Source organism: Mirounga leonina, unplaced genomic scaffold (assembly GCF_011800145.1).
Source record: "Mirounga leonina isolate KUSES-001 unplaced genomic scaffold, KU_Mleo_1.0 Mir_413, whole genome shotgun sequence".
In the NCBI taxonomy this organism is placed as follows: Eukaryota; Metazoa; Chordata; class Mammalia; order Carnivora; family Phocidae; genus Mirounga; species Mirounga leonina.
In genome coordinates this window covers 4,082,065-4,098,160 of record NW_023270734.1, presented here as the reverse complement: position 1 = coordinate 4,098,160, position 16,096 = coordinate 4,082,065, and the positions used below count along the sequence as shown (strand labels likewise).

Here is a 16,096-nt window from a genome sequence, read left to right as displayed (position 1 = left end):
AGGTCATGATCCCAGGGTCCTGGAATCAAGCCTCTCATCGGGCTCCCTGCTTGGCAGGAAGCCTGCTTCTCCCTCTCCCACTCCCCCTGCTTGTGTTCCCTCTCTCGCTGTGTCTCTCTCTGTTAAATAAATAAATAAAATCTTGAAAAAAAAAAAAGTTTCAACGGAGTGGTGAGAACAAAAGTGTAGTTAGAGTACAGTTGACCCTTGAACAATGTGGGGTTAGGGGTCCTGACACACCCCCTGCAGTCAGAAATCTGCGTATAATTTTGGACTCCCCCAAAACTGAACTGCTAAATTGCCTGTTGACCTGAAGTCTTAACTGATAAAGTCAGTTAACACGTGTTCTGTATGTTGTGTGTATTACATGCTGTATTCTTACAGTAAAGCTAGAGAAAAGAAAATGTTATTAAAATCATAAGGAGGAGAAAGTACCTTTACAGCACTGTCCTGTGTTTATTGAAAAAAATCCATGTGTAAGTGGAACTGCACAGTTCACACTGGTGTTGTTCAAGGGTCAGTTAGAGTCTGAAGAAAAAATGTGAAATAAGAAAGTGGAAACAGCTTACATAGGTAACTCTTGATGACAATTTTGCTTTGAAAGAGAGTAGAGAACCTGGGTGGCTTCTAGAAGAGTGTGTGGGCTGGAAGGCAGGGTAGTTGGTTACTTGGTTGGTTAGTAAGATGGACAGTAATTTTGGCAGGCTTTTTAAAGCTGACTGATGTGATCCCGTAGTGAGGACACATGATTGTTCAGTGAATGAGAAGGGATGGGATCCGAGAAGTAGAAAAGGGAATGCTCCTAGATAGCAGCAGGGACAGTTCATCCACTGTCACAGGAGCGAAGGCAGAGCCTAAGGTTACAAATGCAGACAGGTTGGTGACTCTCTTGGTGGGATGATCAGTGCTCCTGTCAGATCATTTCTGTTTTTCTCAACATAAAGTTAGGTCATGAGCTGAGATAGAGGAGTTTTACAATAAAGGAATGAGAGTCATCTCAGATAGTGAAAAAGGTAATTACTAGGGAAAGGTAGGATTGGGGAGCAGGGCTCAATGTCCACATGAGTTTCATGGGGAGCATAAATGCAAAAGGAGACCAGTGTCCATGGTTGTATATCATTTATCCAGTCACCTATAGCTGCTTGGTTGCAGGCACAGAAGAGCCAGATTGTTCAGCTTGGAGCCTGAATTTCCTTACTCTGAAATGGGGATAATCTGTTTTGGGGTTTGATTTTAAGAACTAACTGAAAAATTAAGAAGGAACTTTGGCATAATATTTGAGTAGGTCTTTACAGTGTACAAGTCTATCACAAAATCCTGGGCTTATATACCACTCTTCTTGTGGATAGAATTTGAATAGCTCAGCTTTGAGAGTTGGGGCAAATTCACGAATATTAAACCTCTGGGGAGAAACTGCTCATTTGCCTCTGCATATACTGCTGGCTGATATTTATGCCATAATAATTTCCCAGGAAAACATCGGATATGACCAGAAAAGAATAGACTCTGACATTTTTTCTTCAATTTTAGAGGCAAGTGCAAAAACCTGTGATGGTGTACAGTGTGCCTTTGAGGAACTTGTTGAAAAGATCATTCAGACGCCTGGACTGTGGGAAAGTGAGAACCAGAATAAAGGAGTCAAACTGACACACAGGGAAGAAGGCCCTGGAGGAGGAGCCTGTGGTGGTTACTGTTCTATGTTATAAACTCTGGGAAACTCCATCTCTTGCATATTTGATCAGATAGTGACATCTTTCTGTATATAAACTTTAACTGCTATTTTAGGGACCTTGCAGTTTGCACATATTTGTTTTGTATCATGGCAGTAAATATTTGCAAGAAATCCCACTCATCGGCTTTCCCAGGTACAATGTTATGGTAAGCATGCACAGTTTGCAGTCTACAGTTTTTTTATGTAACATAAAATAGGTGTACTTTTTAAAGTACATTTGATTTTATGATTTACATTTATCATGTGATTAAAAAAATCCACCTATCTAGTCTATGTTGATACAAGGTCTACTTTTGGTCTCTTCTTTGCTTAAATACTCCTCTATCAATTACTGAATTAATTGGTATGTAGAACTCCCAGAACCACTGGGAGATATTCAGGTATCATCGAACCTGGCAAATTTCCTTTCAGGAATAACACAGAGCATGATTCCATAGCTTTTGTAGGATGTTTGCCGACAGATTCTCTTTTAGTACTAAGCGAAATTCTCTACAGGACGCAGTCCAGGCCAATTTATAATTAAATCTTTGTTTGTTCTGATGATGCTTCTAAAATAGCATTGATGTGTTAAGAAGTTTGGTCTTGCTTTTAAATTTTCTTTAATGAGTAGCTCAGTTGCTTAACTGGAGTTTTAACTCTGTGATATGTACATTGGATTCTAACCCTTTGTGCAGCATTTTTAGTTATGTGGTGTTTGGCAGGATGACAATAAGGTTTTCCCCCATTTTGGTTTTGGAAGGACGAGAATAGTGTGTTTATGTAACTCATGTAGTACTTACCTTACCACTTTAAAAACCAACACCTTTTTCCATAAATGTTGGTGGTGTTTGTCCAGGTACCTCAATTGTAGCTTGTGTCATGTTTATGAACATCTGTATCTTATGACTTCCGTAAATGGCTAATTGATATTCAGAAACCTATATCTGTGTTTTGAGGGTTGGGAAAAATAGAACACTAAATGACAATACGAGAGACATACTGCTTCCAGATTTTGATGTGTGTGGGAAAATACTGTTGCAATGAAAATCTTGGTAATTTACTGTAACAAGTAGCCAATAGTTTATCAAAACCAACTTGTACAGACTAATAAATCTTTTCCACAGTATTCAGTTTTCTAACCTCTTGCTATTATACATTGCCTATTTTTTTCACTCGTGTGTTATTTAATTTAACATTGTTATCTGCTATATTAAGCCCCCAAGTAAGTTATTTGTCCTTTCAAGCAGGTTACCATGATACCCCTCAGTAAGATTTCTGATATTAATTTCTGGGCAGTTTGTTCTTTGTATACAGTTGCAAATGATAGATTTTTTTCCTGGGTCACCTTTGCAATAACTTGTGATAGTGGATTTACTTCAGGTTGGATTCTTTCTGAACTGTACATCTTCACATAAGAAAACCTTACATTCTACTTGGTTCACACTTGTGAGACCACATTACATGTGATTAAAGGTTTTATACATTATATATGTATTTACTAAATATAAAACATTTACTCCTTTACTGTTGGAGAAAGGTAGCTAACACATGTACTCACGATTTGTTTGTGTTACATTAAAGCTGTAGATTTGTATATTTATGTAGTGTCTGTATTGACAAGACATTTATTTCTGTTTATTGCTTTTTGCTCCTTGAGCTATATAATAATCTTGTGCATTGGATTGTTGTGTTGATTTGGTCAAAATTTGGATACATATGAGTCACTTTTAAAAACTAATTTTGTTTGATAGATTTATATTGTAACCTTTTATAGTTTTTGAAATAAATATAGCCTGCTTTCCCTAGATGCATTTGTGGAGGAGGTATTCTACATTTCCCTATCACTCTCATGGGCTGAGGAACATCTGAATATAGTGTTCAGTTTCTCATATATGGCTTTCACTTTACTATTTTGTTGCAAGTTTATTTCCTAGTGGAGGTTTCCTAAGTGAAGTAGTTATGATACCTGAAATTAGTCACTTAAATAGCTGAGGATTTTGTTAATTCTTCATTTCCAAATCATTTGAAATAGTTTAAAAGTGCCTTTTGCAGATGGTGCAAATTAGAAATATTAGAATATAGTGCTTTGAATTCTAGGCGTACTGACACAGACCTAAACAAATAAATAAATACTCAATTTATATTAAGAGTAATAGTTAACATTTATTGAAAGCTTCCTTGGTACCAGATGTTCTAAGAGCTGGTTTATTTATTTCATTAAACCTCATTAAACAGCAACCTTAAGAAACTGCTTGGTAAACCTATTATGCCCATTTTAAAGATGAGGATAATGAAATACAGGTTTTCTAGGTAACTCCCCAAAGATTACAAACTTTCATCAGTGATGGAGCTGGATTCCAGTGAAGGCATTTTTCATTTAGTCTATTGTCAACGTCTAGTGCGTTGGGGTCCCTGGGTAAGGGTCTACGAAATCACCAGGACACAGGGGATGCAGAGCAAAGGCAGCACTTGCAACTGCATACTGCCGTTTATTTCTCACATAGCTATATACTCGCAGAGATCAGATAAACATAACAATGTATACTTAAAGTATCAAGCCAACATCTGTGAAGTGAAATATACACGAAATGCAATAAGAACAACATCCTGTTTATGCTTGCAGAATAAAGAATTCTCTTAGCCATCCTTCCTTTGGAGACAACATGTTCTTTGTCTTTAGAAAGAACACTTCTGTTTAGAAAGACACAATTTAAGCTAGGCAAGAGCCACTTCCTGCTGATCCAGGCATTTAGGCCTTGCAACATGAGGTAAGGGGAAGAGAACATTTTCTCCTCCTGGCCTAGGCCTGCCTGGCCGTCCTTAACCTCAATGCAGTCCTCAAATGATCTGGGCCTGCAAGGGGCTTACAAGCCTATACCATCTCAGTCTATGGTCTCCACCACCACTCCTTTGTTACTAGCTCTTTTGTTTTAACACAGCAGGATTAAAGGCATTCCCTCATGTTTTTTAAATCACTTTTTTGTTATGTGTAATAGAAGTAAGTCAGATTTCTTGGTTATAAAGTAAATTCCATTGATGTAAACTAACCAGGTAAGTCATTTGATCTAAAAGTTAAGGTAGTAGAGTGGTTGGTCTCTTAGTCCTTTTCCTTCTTTGGATGGAATGAAAATCTCTGATTTAGGAAAGATACAAGATCAGGAGATGTATGGGACCTTAACTTTGTAATTGGACCTGAGAAAAATTAAATCTGGGAATAGTCTTTTGCTCAGAATTGAAATCTGGGGGAATGTTCTCGTTTCAAGTACTTAATTGCCCTGTCTACAGATTCACACTTGGAGTTGACTTTATAATTGAACACAGTGGAATTGAACTTGATTTTGATTCATTGTACTTAGCATACTCAAGAAATATATGTGACTCTGTACAAGTGTGGAACTGACCCCATAGCTCATAAAAGAATCCTTATACCACTACCTTTTCTCTCTGTGGGATGGCACAGACCTACCTCATATCCATAATATCTTTAAACACAGTTTAGTGTATAGTTTTTCATATTTTCAAGGGAACTGGGATAATCCTCTAGGTACTCTGGATTGTAGTTCTTCTCAATATTTAAGTATTATGTTTCTGTATCTTGGGTTCCATTTCACTAGTCATACTTTGAAAGTTTTTTGTCTGTTTAGATAGAGGGAAAAAACCTTTATTTAATTAATTAATTTATTTAAAGATTTTATTTATTTATTTGACAGACACAGCGAGAGAGGGAACACAAGCAGGGGGAGCGGGAGAGGGAGAAGCAGGCTCCCCGCGGAGCAGGGAGCCCGATGTGGGGCTCGATTCCAGGACCCTGGGATCATGACCTGAGCCGGAGGCAGACGCTTAATGACTGAGCCACCCAGGAGTCCTGGGAAACAGCCTTTAATCAGTTTCTGGAAGACATTACCCTAGTTCTGACCCCAGCTATTGCTTGGGTAATTAACTAGAGACTCCATCTTGGGTTTTGTCTAAGAATGTTGAAAGAAGTAAATAGAAAGAAACAGATAGGCTAAGTCAAGACTTGGAGCTAAGGAATATAAATGCAGATTTACCGAGGAATATCTGATCCCCCCCCCCCAAAAATGGGAGCATTTTACCAGTTTGAACAACAACAACAAAAAAGGAGTCAATTTCTGTTGGGGCTTTAAATTTTACTATTTGTTGTTAGCTTTTTGTTTCATATTTAGGAATCCATGTTGTTTCTGATTGTGGTATAAAGTTTGCTTAAGTGCCTCTTAGAGCTGTTGTGTTAACACATACATTTCCAGTTGTGTGTGCACCTGTTCTCAGTCCTGCACCCCCGCATCTCTCACACATAATACTTTTTTTAATTAACCTGGTAAGCGACAAATTATGTAATTTTATTTGTATTTCTTTAATTACTAGTGAGATTGGCAGTTTTAATATTTTATTGGATATTTGTATTGTTTTCTTTAATAATTCCTTGCTCATGTATGTTGTGGTTGCCCATACAGCATTCACTTCCACCCGTATTTTCTTTGGATAACCAGCTTCCTCCCTTCACATATGTGGTTTAGATGGGGTTGTCACACCCCCAGCTCTACATAGGGTTGGCCTGGTTACCTCTAACCATTGCTACTAACTCTTCCTCTTCCCCCATCCCCCAAAATAAATGGTTCAAGGATAGTCACCTGACCCAGCTCAGGCTGCTTAGATACAAGATGTTTGGTGAGGCTTGCTTAGGAATGCTGAAAGAAGACACCATCTTGGAGATAGTGTGGTGTGAAGATTCACGTTCTGAACTTGCTGCAACTAGTTTTTCTAATATAAAGGAGCCAGCCTTGGGTCTGTACCAAAAAAAATGAGAGGGAGTCTAAGTTGGAGCCCTGATGCAATCTGGAACATTTGGATCAAGTTGGACCTGAAATCAGCCCTACTTATGGACTTTCTACTGATGTGAGCCAATAAATTCCACTTTTGTTTAAGCCAGAGTTGGATTTTCTTTTTTCTTGCAACCAAATGTATGCCACATGAGTATATATGTTCTTACTTTGTAAGGGTTCTTTGTGCATCAAGTTCAATATGTTGATTTTTATTTGCATAGGGAAGAAAAAAGGAAAACTATCACTTGAAAAGCCATTACTCTTAAATAACTTAATATTTTAGTGAGGTTACTTTCATATATTTCTTTATAGACGTATACATGTAAATGAGTTGAATTCATACATGTGATTTTAAGGACCTCTTGGCTTATGGGGTCTCATGTTTTTTGGTTTAGTTTCCTTTGTCACATGAATACTCAGCTCTTACTGCTCTCCTCCCTGAGGTAATCAGTGTTACAACCTGGCATGTATCTCCTTTTGCATTTCTCCATGCTTCCATAGTCACCTCCAAAATCATATGCAATATATATATATACATTGTTATACAACAAATGGGATCATCCTGTTTCCTTTCTTACCTGAAAATAGATTGTGAAAATCCCTCCAAACCAATTTATATGCATCTAACATCTATTTTAGTGATTGTGTAGTATTAATATTCCATGGTATGGGGTATTACCACAGTTTAACTATTTCTATAGTGATGGGCACTCATATTGTTTCCATTTTTTGCTTTTGCAGAAGGTACTGCAATAAATATTCTGTACACAGATCCTTTTGTTTTTGTGGGATATGTATCTAAGAGTTGGATCCATGGGTCAATCCGAATGTGTATTTTTTAGTTTTGATATATTTTATAGATGGCTTTCCAAAAATGTGTAATAATGGGGGCACCTGGGTGGCTCAGTCATTAAGCGTCTGCCTTCGGCTCGGGTCATGATCCCAGGGTCCTGGGATCGAGCCCCACATCGGGCTCCTTGCTCAGCGGGAAGCCTGCTTCTCCCTCTCCCACTCCCCCTGCTTGTGTTCCCTCTCTCGCTGTCTCTCTCTCTTTAAAAAAATAAATAAAATCTTTAAAAAAAAAATACGTAATAATGAACATATCCACCAGCATTCCCTATCAGCTGCAGGAAGTGTTCTCAAATTTTAATTTTTGTCACCTCATATTTGCAAGGTGTAACTTATTTTAGTTCACATTTTCGGTAGAGCATTTTTTTGTGTTTGTGGGCCATTTGGAGTTGCTCTTTTTTGAAATGATTATTCATATTCTTGCCAGTTTTTCTGTCAGTTTTTGTGGTTTTATCTTATATAAGCTCTTTGTATAGTACAGATACTAATCCATATGTGTATGTTTTAAGCATTTTTTTCTGACCTTTGTTTTTTCACTCTGATGATACTGTGGTTTTTCATACAAGTTATTTTTTTTATATTTTATACCTTCTGGGTTCTCCAACTCTCAGGTTGCACATGCAGTCTCCTTAGCCTCTTCTGAGATCATTGTTTTCTTTTTTTCTTTCTGTTCCACTAATAACTTGGAATTACTTTTGCTTATGTCACAAGATAGGGAGCCATCTTACTCTTCTCCATATGGATATCCAGTGTGCCTGCACTACACATTAAATACATTTTTTCCCCCGCTGAGCTGAAATACCATTTTTGTCCTAGATTAAATTCCGCTAAGTACTGGAATCTTCTTTGGCCTTCTATTTTAGGGTCTCTTAACCTTGGAAGGTAATGTATTTCAGTTTTATGTAATGTAAACCAGTTTCAATTGGTTTTCTTTAATCCTTTGTATATTGTTTTATGCTTTAAAAATTCTTAGAAGGGCTTTGCAGCTTTCATCAGACTGTCTCAGGGGCCTGGTGAACAATAGTTTTGATGTTAGTGGCTCTATAATATGTTTTTCGCTGGTAAGGTGAGTCCTTTCTCACTCTTTTTCAATTTGTTTTTTACATATGATTCTTAAAGGTCACTTTATTCTTTGCCCATTTTTCCTTTTTATAGTTCCTTTTTTTTTTAAATGAGTTTTTCCTAAAATATGATATGGATACTAATCCTTTACCATTAAGTCTTCTCCCAGTTAGTGATTTCTCTTTTGGATTTGTTTGAAATATTGCATAATTAAAACATTTTAAACCAAAAATTTAGTCATTTTCATCAGTGTTTTAAAACTGGGAATCTAATTGGAATCACATATTTTTACTTGCCATTAGGAAACATAGGATATCTTTCTGTCTGTCCAGATTTTTTACCGTTTTAAAAACGGATAGTTTTCTTTGCATAGGTCCTGAATTTTCTTAAAAGTTATTCTCAGGGGCGCCTGGGTGGCTCAGTTGGTTAAGCGACTGCCTTCGGCTCAGGTCATGATCCCAGGGTCCTGGGATCGAGTCCCACATCGGGCTCCCGGCTCAGCGGGGAGCCTGCTTCTCCCTCTGACCCTCTCCTCTCTCATGCTGTTTCTCTCTCGCTCACTCTCCAATAAATAAATAAATAAAATCTTAAAAAAAAAAGTTATTCTCAGGAATCCTTTTTTCATTAGTGTGAATAGAATTGGTTTTCTCATTTCAGAATCTATGTAGTTGCTTTTCTGTCTATCCAGGTGCCAAATCAGCTTGATACTTTGGTTTAAACTAGAGCTTCTATGTTTTTTAGGTAAAATAACAAAAATTAATTTATTTTAAAATGTGTATTATTTAGAGGAAGCTGCAGGCATTTTTTGATACTTTGAGTCTGTGCCCTGACAAAGTGATTATAGGAACCCTCCCGTTTCACACCAGCTGTTAACACCTGCGTCCCCCAGCCTTCTGTGGAAGCCACTCCCGTGCTGTCTCCAGGCCATAGTACCTCTTAGATTTCCATGGGCCAAGCTGTCCCTGGGATCCACCAGTTTCCGACTTTTTTCTAATGTATTAATAGTGAAACTGGGCTATTATTTCTGTTGTTGATTACTTTGTGTCTTGTGGGATTCGTAAAATTGGGAAGATTCTTTTTGCTGAAATACTTAGTTTTGAAAAGGGAGATTGTTCATTGCAGGTTTCCTAAAAGTCAGTATAGCATACCAGCTAAGAGTGTGGCCACTTGGCATCAGAGTATGCTCATATTCCAGCTCAGTTATTTTACTGCTGTATGATCTTGGGCCAGTTACTTAACCTTTTTGGGTCTCAGTTTCTTCATACTGAAAATGGGATAGGGGCACCTGGGTGGCTCAGTTGGTTAAGCATCTGACTCTTGATTTCTGCTCAGGTCATGATCTTAGGGTTGTGAGATCGAGCCCCACATCGGGCTCTGCACTGGGTGTGGAGTCTGCTTGGGATTCTCTCTCCCTTTGCCCCGCCTCCCCAGCATGTGCGGGCTGTCTCTGAAAAAAAAAAAAAAAGGGATAATAGTCTCCACAACTCTGTCAGGTTGTGAGCGTTAAATGCATAAGGGAGTGTAAAGCTTGACACAGTGCTTCAATAAGTGTTAGCTGTTACTATTAGCATATCCTGGTTATTAGCTGCCTCAGTCTTTCTATTGTTCCTTAAATCAGTTTTTATAATTCCCAGAGAGAAAACAATACATTTTTTTTTCTTTTGAGGCTTAAAAGATTTTCTGGAACAAAATTGGACATACTCATTTAAAAATTATTTTTCTGAAGTTATAGTTTCTCATTTGTGTGTATTTTCCTTTTTTGTTTTGCATGCATTTTATCTCTCTATGATCTTTTTTTTAAAAAGATTTTATTTATTTGAGAGAGGGCAAAAGTGAGCGAGATCACAGAGGGAGAGGGAGAAGCAGACTCACCACTGAGCAGAGAGCCCGATGCGGGGCTTGATCCCAGGGCCCTGGGATCATGACCTGATGAGCCAAAGGCAGATGGCTAACTGACTGAGGCACCCACGTGCCCCCGCCATGGTCTTTTAAACAGGCAAAAGGGTAGTCTAGAACCGTGAACTGGAAATAAATACTATGAGGATTTCTAGATAGAGTAGATAAATTCAGATAAGTTACCTGTTCAAAATACTACCGAGTTCCTTCTATTGCCAAGGCCTATCCAGGCCTTCTATTGACAGCAGGCCTCACCTCAGGCTACATGACATCGCATGTGTCTTGGGGCTCTGAAGTCTACACACACCACAGGAGCTCCAGGCATTCAGCTTGCCGAGTCAGGAAATAGTACAGCCTCCTGCCACAAGACATTTGTTCTTTCTAGATTCATGTTCCTTCAGCCATATTTTCCTCACTAGGAATTTTAAGTTAGTTAAATATTCCCACATGTCACATTTACACCACCTATTTTCGGTTAAACGCAACTGACATCCAAGTTTTCTGTAACGCAACTCTAATAAATCTTGTACCAGATAACATAACCATGTACATTTATAAACTTGTCAGTTTACACTTACCTCTTGCACAGCTCACTTTATAGTAATAGAAATACGATTAAATCACTCTTACAAAATGATTGTAGTTACAATACCAATAGAACTACCAATCACAAACGGCTAAGAGATAGAGCTTCATTAGCTTTCTTTTTGTCCTTAGGTGTAATTTCACCATGGACATACAATCAAGTGTTCACATTACTTGAATACTTTTTCTCTGTGGTTTATTAGGTTTGTTATCTATATGAGTTCCTTTGCTCCTATTTGTATTCAATTTTAGGGCTTACTTTTTCATCCCTTTTATTTGATTTTTCCCATTCCTATGGATGCCATCCTGATCTCATGCCCTCCCCATATGTAGTCATTATCACTAAGTTCTGGTTTATTCCGCTCTTATCTCTTTTGCAAAAATTATGCAATATTCTTTTTTTTCCCATTTCTTATAGAAAGGGTAGCATACTATATACACTCTTTTGAATCTTCCTTTTTTACTTAATGTAAGCTGAAGAAATCATTCCACATATCATTGGTCCATGGAGCTCTTCCTCATTTTTTTTTTTCTTTTAATGGTTGCAAGTCCTCTATTGTGGATTACACAGCTTGTTTAACCAGTGGCGCATGAATGGACAGTGAATAACTGTATGTGTTTCATTTCTCTGGATGATAAGGTCCTAAGTCAATTTCAAAAATCTTTATTGAAGTATATTTTACATAATATGGAAAGCATTCATTTTAGGATCATGTTTTGATGAGTTTTAATAGATATATACACTTGTATAATCACTATCACAATAAAGTTATATGGAACATGCCTATTGCCAAAAGGGCCCCTTGTGTATAATGTCTGGTTTCCTTCTTCCTGCCACCTCCACTATACCCAAAGCTGCTTGGGGCTTTCTCTGTGGACTCCCAGGCAGATGGGCTCTGGCCTCTAATGCAATCTTTACCTGGATATTCTAGACTTCCTTTTTCTTTTATCCATGAAAGGCATCCATCTTTTCTCCATTTTGCATAGATTTGTAGAAATATAATGTTCTTCACTGCCTTCACTATTAAGATTTGTTCTTTAATTCCTTTATTTTTAAGATGTTCTTGGGAGGGCATAGAAACGTGCTTGGGTGTATCTCCTAAGCTAGAGCAGTCATTGGTCTTTTAACTAGGGGGGAAAAAAGGTAGAATCAAAGGATGGTCAATATTTTGCAATAGATATACCAAGGCAAGTGAGCTGGAAAGATAGGCAATGTCAGAGAAATGCTTGAGTTTGAGATTTGGGGAGTAAATCAAGATTATAACCATGTATGGGTACCTGAGGGAGTGGAAGAAGAGATGGTTCGAAGTGAGGAGACCAAGGTGCTAGATGGATCACGGATGTTTTTTCAGTCAATAGATACACAGTTGTATCTATCTCTAGATTTGATCCTGTTCCAACGATGTAGTGGTGTGCCAAAATCAACCATTTAGATTTACAGAATATTTATAAATCAAGTTCCCCCCCTCACTGCCTTTTTTAACAACTTATTTTGCCAATCATTATATCCAGTTACAAAATAAAATCCTTTGGAATTCTGACGGGAGCTGCATTAAATATATGTATTAATTTATAAACTGACATTTTAAAGTCTTCCTACCCAGACACATGGCATATCTTTCCATTGTTTCAGTCATTAATTTACATCCTTCAGTAAAATTTTAGAATCTCCTTTGTATATATCCTCTAGCTACATTTGTTAATATATTCCTGGGCATTTTATCATTTTTTTTTACTACAGTGTATCAAGGGTTTTTATTTTTTTTAAGATTTTATTTATTTATTTGACAGAGAGATAGAGAGCACAGATAGGCAGAGTGGCAGGCAGAGGGAGAAGCAGGCTCTCCGCTGAGCAGAGAGCTCAATGCGGGACTCGATTCCAGGGCCCTGGGATCATGACCTGAGCTGAAGACTCTTAACCGACTGAGCCACTCAGGCGCCCCGATTAAGGGTTTTTAATATTTTTCATTTTTAATTAATCATTCTCAATAAATAAAAATTAGTGCATATATTTCTTATAAATAGCATCTTACCAAATTTGTTATTAATACTCATCTCTTTAGTGTTTTTTTATTTCTAGGTTCATAATTATATGTGTGAGTAAAGATAATTTTGTTTGTTCCTGATTTTATGACAATAGCTTTACTGTTTTGCCTTTTAATGTACTATTTGCTTTTTTTACTTCAAGAAACAGTCTTTCTATTTTAGAATGTTGATGTGGCTTCATTCTTTTAATATTTTACTTCAGTCTCATTTGGAATGGCAGCTGAATTTTTTCAAATTCTTTTTATTGTTCTTTTCACCACCTATTAATATAAGTAAATATTTTGTTGCTTGGTTTAATATAATGAATTATGTTGAAGATTTCCTGTTGCAAAACCATCCTTATAGTCTTGGAATATATATTACTTGTCTGAAGTGTATTGTTAAATAATATTCTACTGGATTCAACTTATGATTACTTATAAATTTGCATCTATAAGTTACATGAAGGCATGGGCAAAGCTTGTGAATTTATCTTTCTTTAGAAAATTGAAAATGTATGTTGGTACATACAATTATGCTTCTCCCCTCTGTCCTGTAGACCTCTAGGTGTTCCATTGTGTTTTATGGGAATGGATTCAGGGAACACAAACTCTGTGGCCACCCAGGGACACCCTCTGTAGAAAAGTGACTCATGGGCGCCTGGGTGGCTCAGTTGGTTAAGCGACTGCCTTCGGCTCAGGTCATGATCCTGGAGTCCCAGGATCGAGTCCCGCATCGGGCTCCCTGCTCGGCAGGGAGCCTGCTTCTCCCTCTGCCCCTCCCCCCTCTCATGTGCCCTCTCTCATTCTCTCTCTCTGAAATAAATAAATAAAATCTTTAAAAAAAAAAAAGTGACTCATAGTAGATCATTTTACCCTAAATTTTCAAATTAATCGCTAATTAAGATTCTTAATTTCTTCTGTAGTTGGGGGTATACCTTATTTCTTTTTTCTTATTTCTTATTCCTAATTGCATATTTTTATTTACTTCCTTTTTCCCCCTTGGTCAGACTTGAGTATTTAATCTATTTTATTTGTATTTTCAAAGAACAAGAATTTATTTTATTCTTACTTTCTATTTTAAAATTTCATCTTTTTTTTTTTTGTTACACTTTTTGTTTTGGAATAATTACAGATTTGCAAGTAGTTGCAAAGATAGTGCAGACGGGCCCTTATACCTTCACCTAGTTTCCCCCCAATGGTTACATCTCACATAACTATAATACAATATCAGAACCAGGAGATCTACATTGGTGCAATGCATGTGTACATATTTCTATGCTACATTATCATGTGTGAATTGGTGTAACCACCATATCCAAGATATGGACAATTCCATCACTACAAACATCTCTCTTGTTCTATCCCTTTATGTCACAGTTGTCCCCTTTCCCCCACCATCCCTGACCCCTCGCAACCAGTACTTTGTTCTCCATCTACATAATTTTGTCATTTCAAGAATGTTATATAAATGGACTCATGTAGTATGTGACCTTTTAAGATTAGCTTTTTTTTCACTCTGCAGATGTCCTTCATCCATCTAACTTGTTATGGATATGAGCAGTTCTTTCATTTTTCTTGCTGAGTAGTAATAGTATGGGTACACACAGTTTCTTTATCTATTAACCTATAGTAGGCATTTTAATTGTTTTCGGTTTCGGGCTATGCTGCTGTGAACAACTGTTTACACTCTGTGTGGATGGAAGTGTCAAGGAGTGTGGGTGCTTTGTCATTGTCCTTGATTCGTAATCCTCTGTGACTGTTTTATTATAATATTTAAAATTTTTCTTTAGTTGTATGCTTATTTATTGGCAATCTCTAAGTAATAGAAACATTTAAGCCCTTTTCTACTGTAGATGGTTTATTTTGATATCAGGTATTCTTTTTATTTGTAATATCAGTTTTAATTATGTCTTTGGGTAAGAGCTATTTCAAAGCATGTGACTTAATTTCATATTTAAGGACTTTGTTTTATTTCTTTCCCTGTAGGTTATTTTTTCACCTTCTTGTAAACTTCTAGTTTACCATTCAGTTATGGTTAGAGAATGTGGAACATAAAATCTCTCTACTTTTTGGGATTCATTAGGGTTTTCTCGATGGCCAAGAATTTGATTTCTTTTTTCTGCTTTGTTTATATCTTATCAGTACTATTTTAAACTTGCAGTTGGATAGGCCAGAGCAGCCAAGGGCACGAGCAATTAGCTCATCTGGCAGGCTGGAAGTTGGGGTTGTTCAGTTTGGGGCATCTGAAGTTTTTCTAAGTAGAGGAGAGCTGTCCTAGGAAGAGGACCAAAAGGTACTTAGTACTCAAGTCAGGGAAGATGGAGACCAAGAAGAAACATAATTACAGAAAGAAAAAACACTACTATATACTGTCTCGTAGATACCAGCTCCTGTGCTTGGCTTTCACTCATATTGATCATTAAACCTTTAAACGTGTTCACCACACTGTACTATATGGAATACATTATGTTAAAGTACATGTATTAAAGATGTTTATAAGAGCACTAGAAAAACAAATCCTTACACTCTTAAAATCTGGTGAGTAGGTGTGAAAATTTTTATTTTACAGAGAGAGAAATGGAAACTCAGATTAAGTAACTTCCAAGGTCACAAAGCTAATAAGAGAGTTGGGATTTTGATTGATTTTTAAACATATTTCATGGATATAAGAAATTCAGTATAATTTATAGAAAACAAAGTTTTATACATATGCATCTATTAAGTAAAACATGTATCATTCACATCTTCTGTGGCATTGTTGTTATTTTGTCTACTTGAGCTGTCAGATTCCAAAAGAGTTGTATTATGTGTATTATCGTGGTAGATGATTTTATCAAGTTCCTATAACTCTAGAAGTTTTAGCTTTTTGTGTAGTCCATAAGGAAACACAGTGTATTTATTCTTTATGATTCTATCTTTTATCATTGCATAATACTCCCTCTTTGTCTTGTTTAGTTAGTTGGGGTCTTGAATTTTAGCTAATCTGATGATACTATTGCAACCATATATTATTCTTATATGTTTATTTCATTAGATTTTTTCCCATCTTTAAAATAAAGAATCTAGATAATGTAGATACGTTACAAAGAATTATATGATGAATGCACATTGAAGTCCTATTTGTG

The 16,096-nt window shown here is 36.8% G+C and overlaps 1 protein-coding gene across 1 annotated transcript in view; it reads left to right on the top strand.

The window, feature by feature from the left end:
• The window catches only part of RAB18 (RAB18, member RAS oncogene family), a 33,436-nt gene extending 30,125 nt beyond the window's left edge, over positions 1-3,311 (top strand). Inside the window, exon 7 of the mRNA XM_034987225.1 lies at positions 1,531-3,311. Within this exon, the coding sequence (XP_034843116.1) occupies positions 1,531-1,706 (176 nt within the window). The 3' untranslated portion in view covers positions 1,707-3,311. The remainder of the gene's footprint in view (positions 1-1,530) is intronic.
• Positions 3,312-16,096: the final 12,785 nt, after the last annotated feature.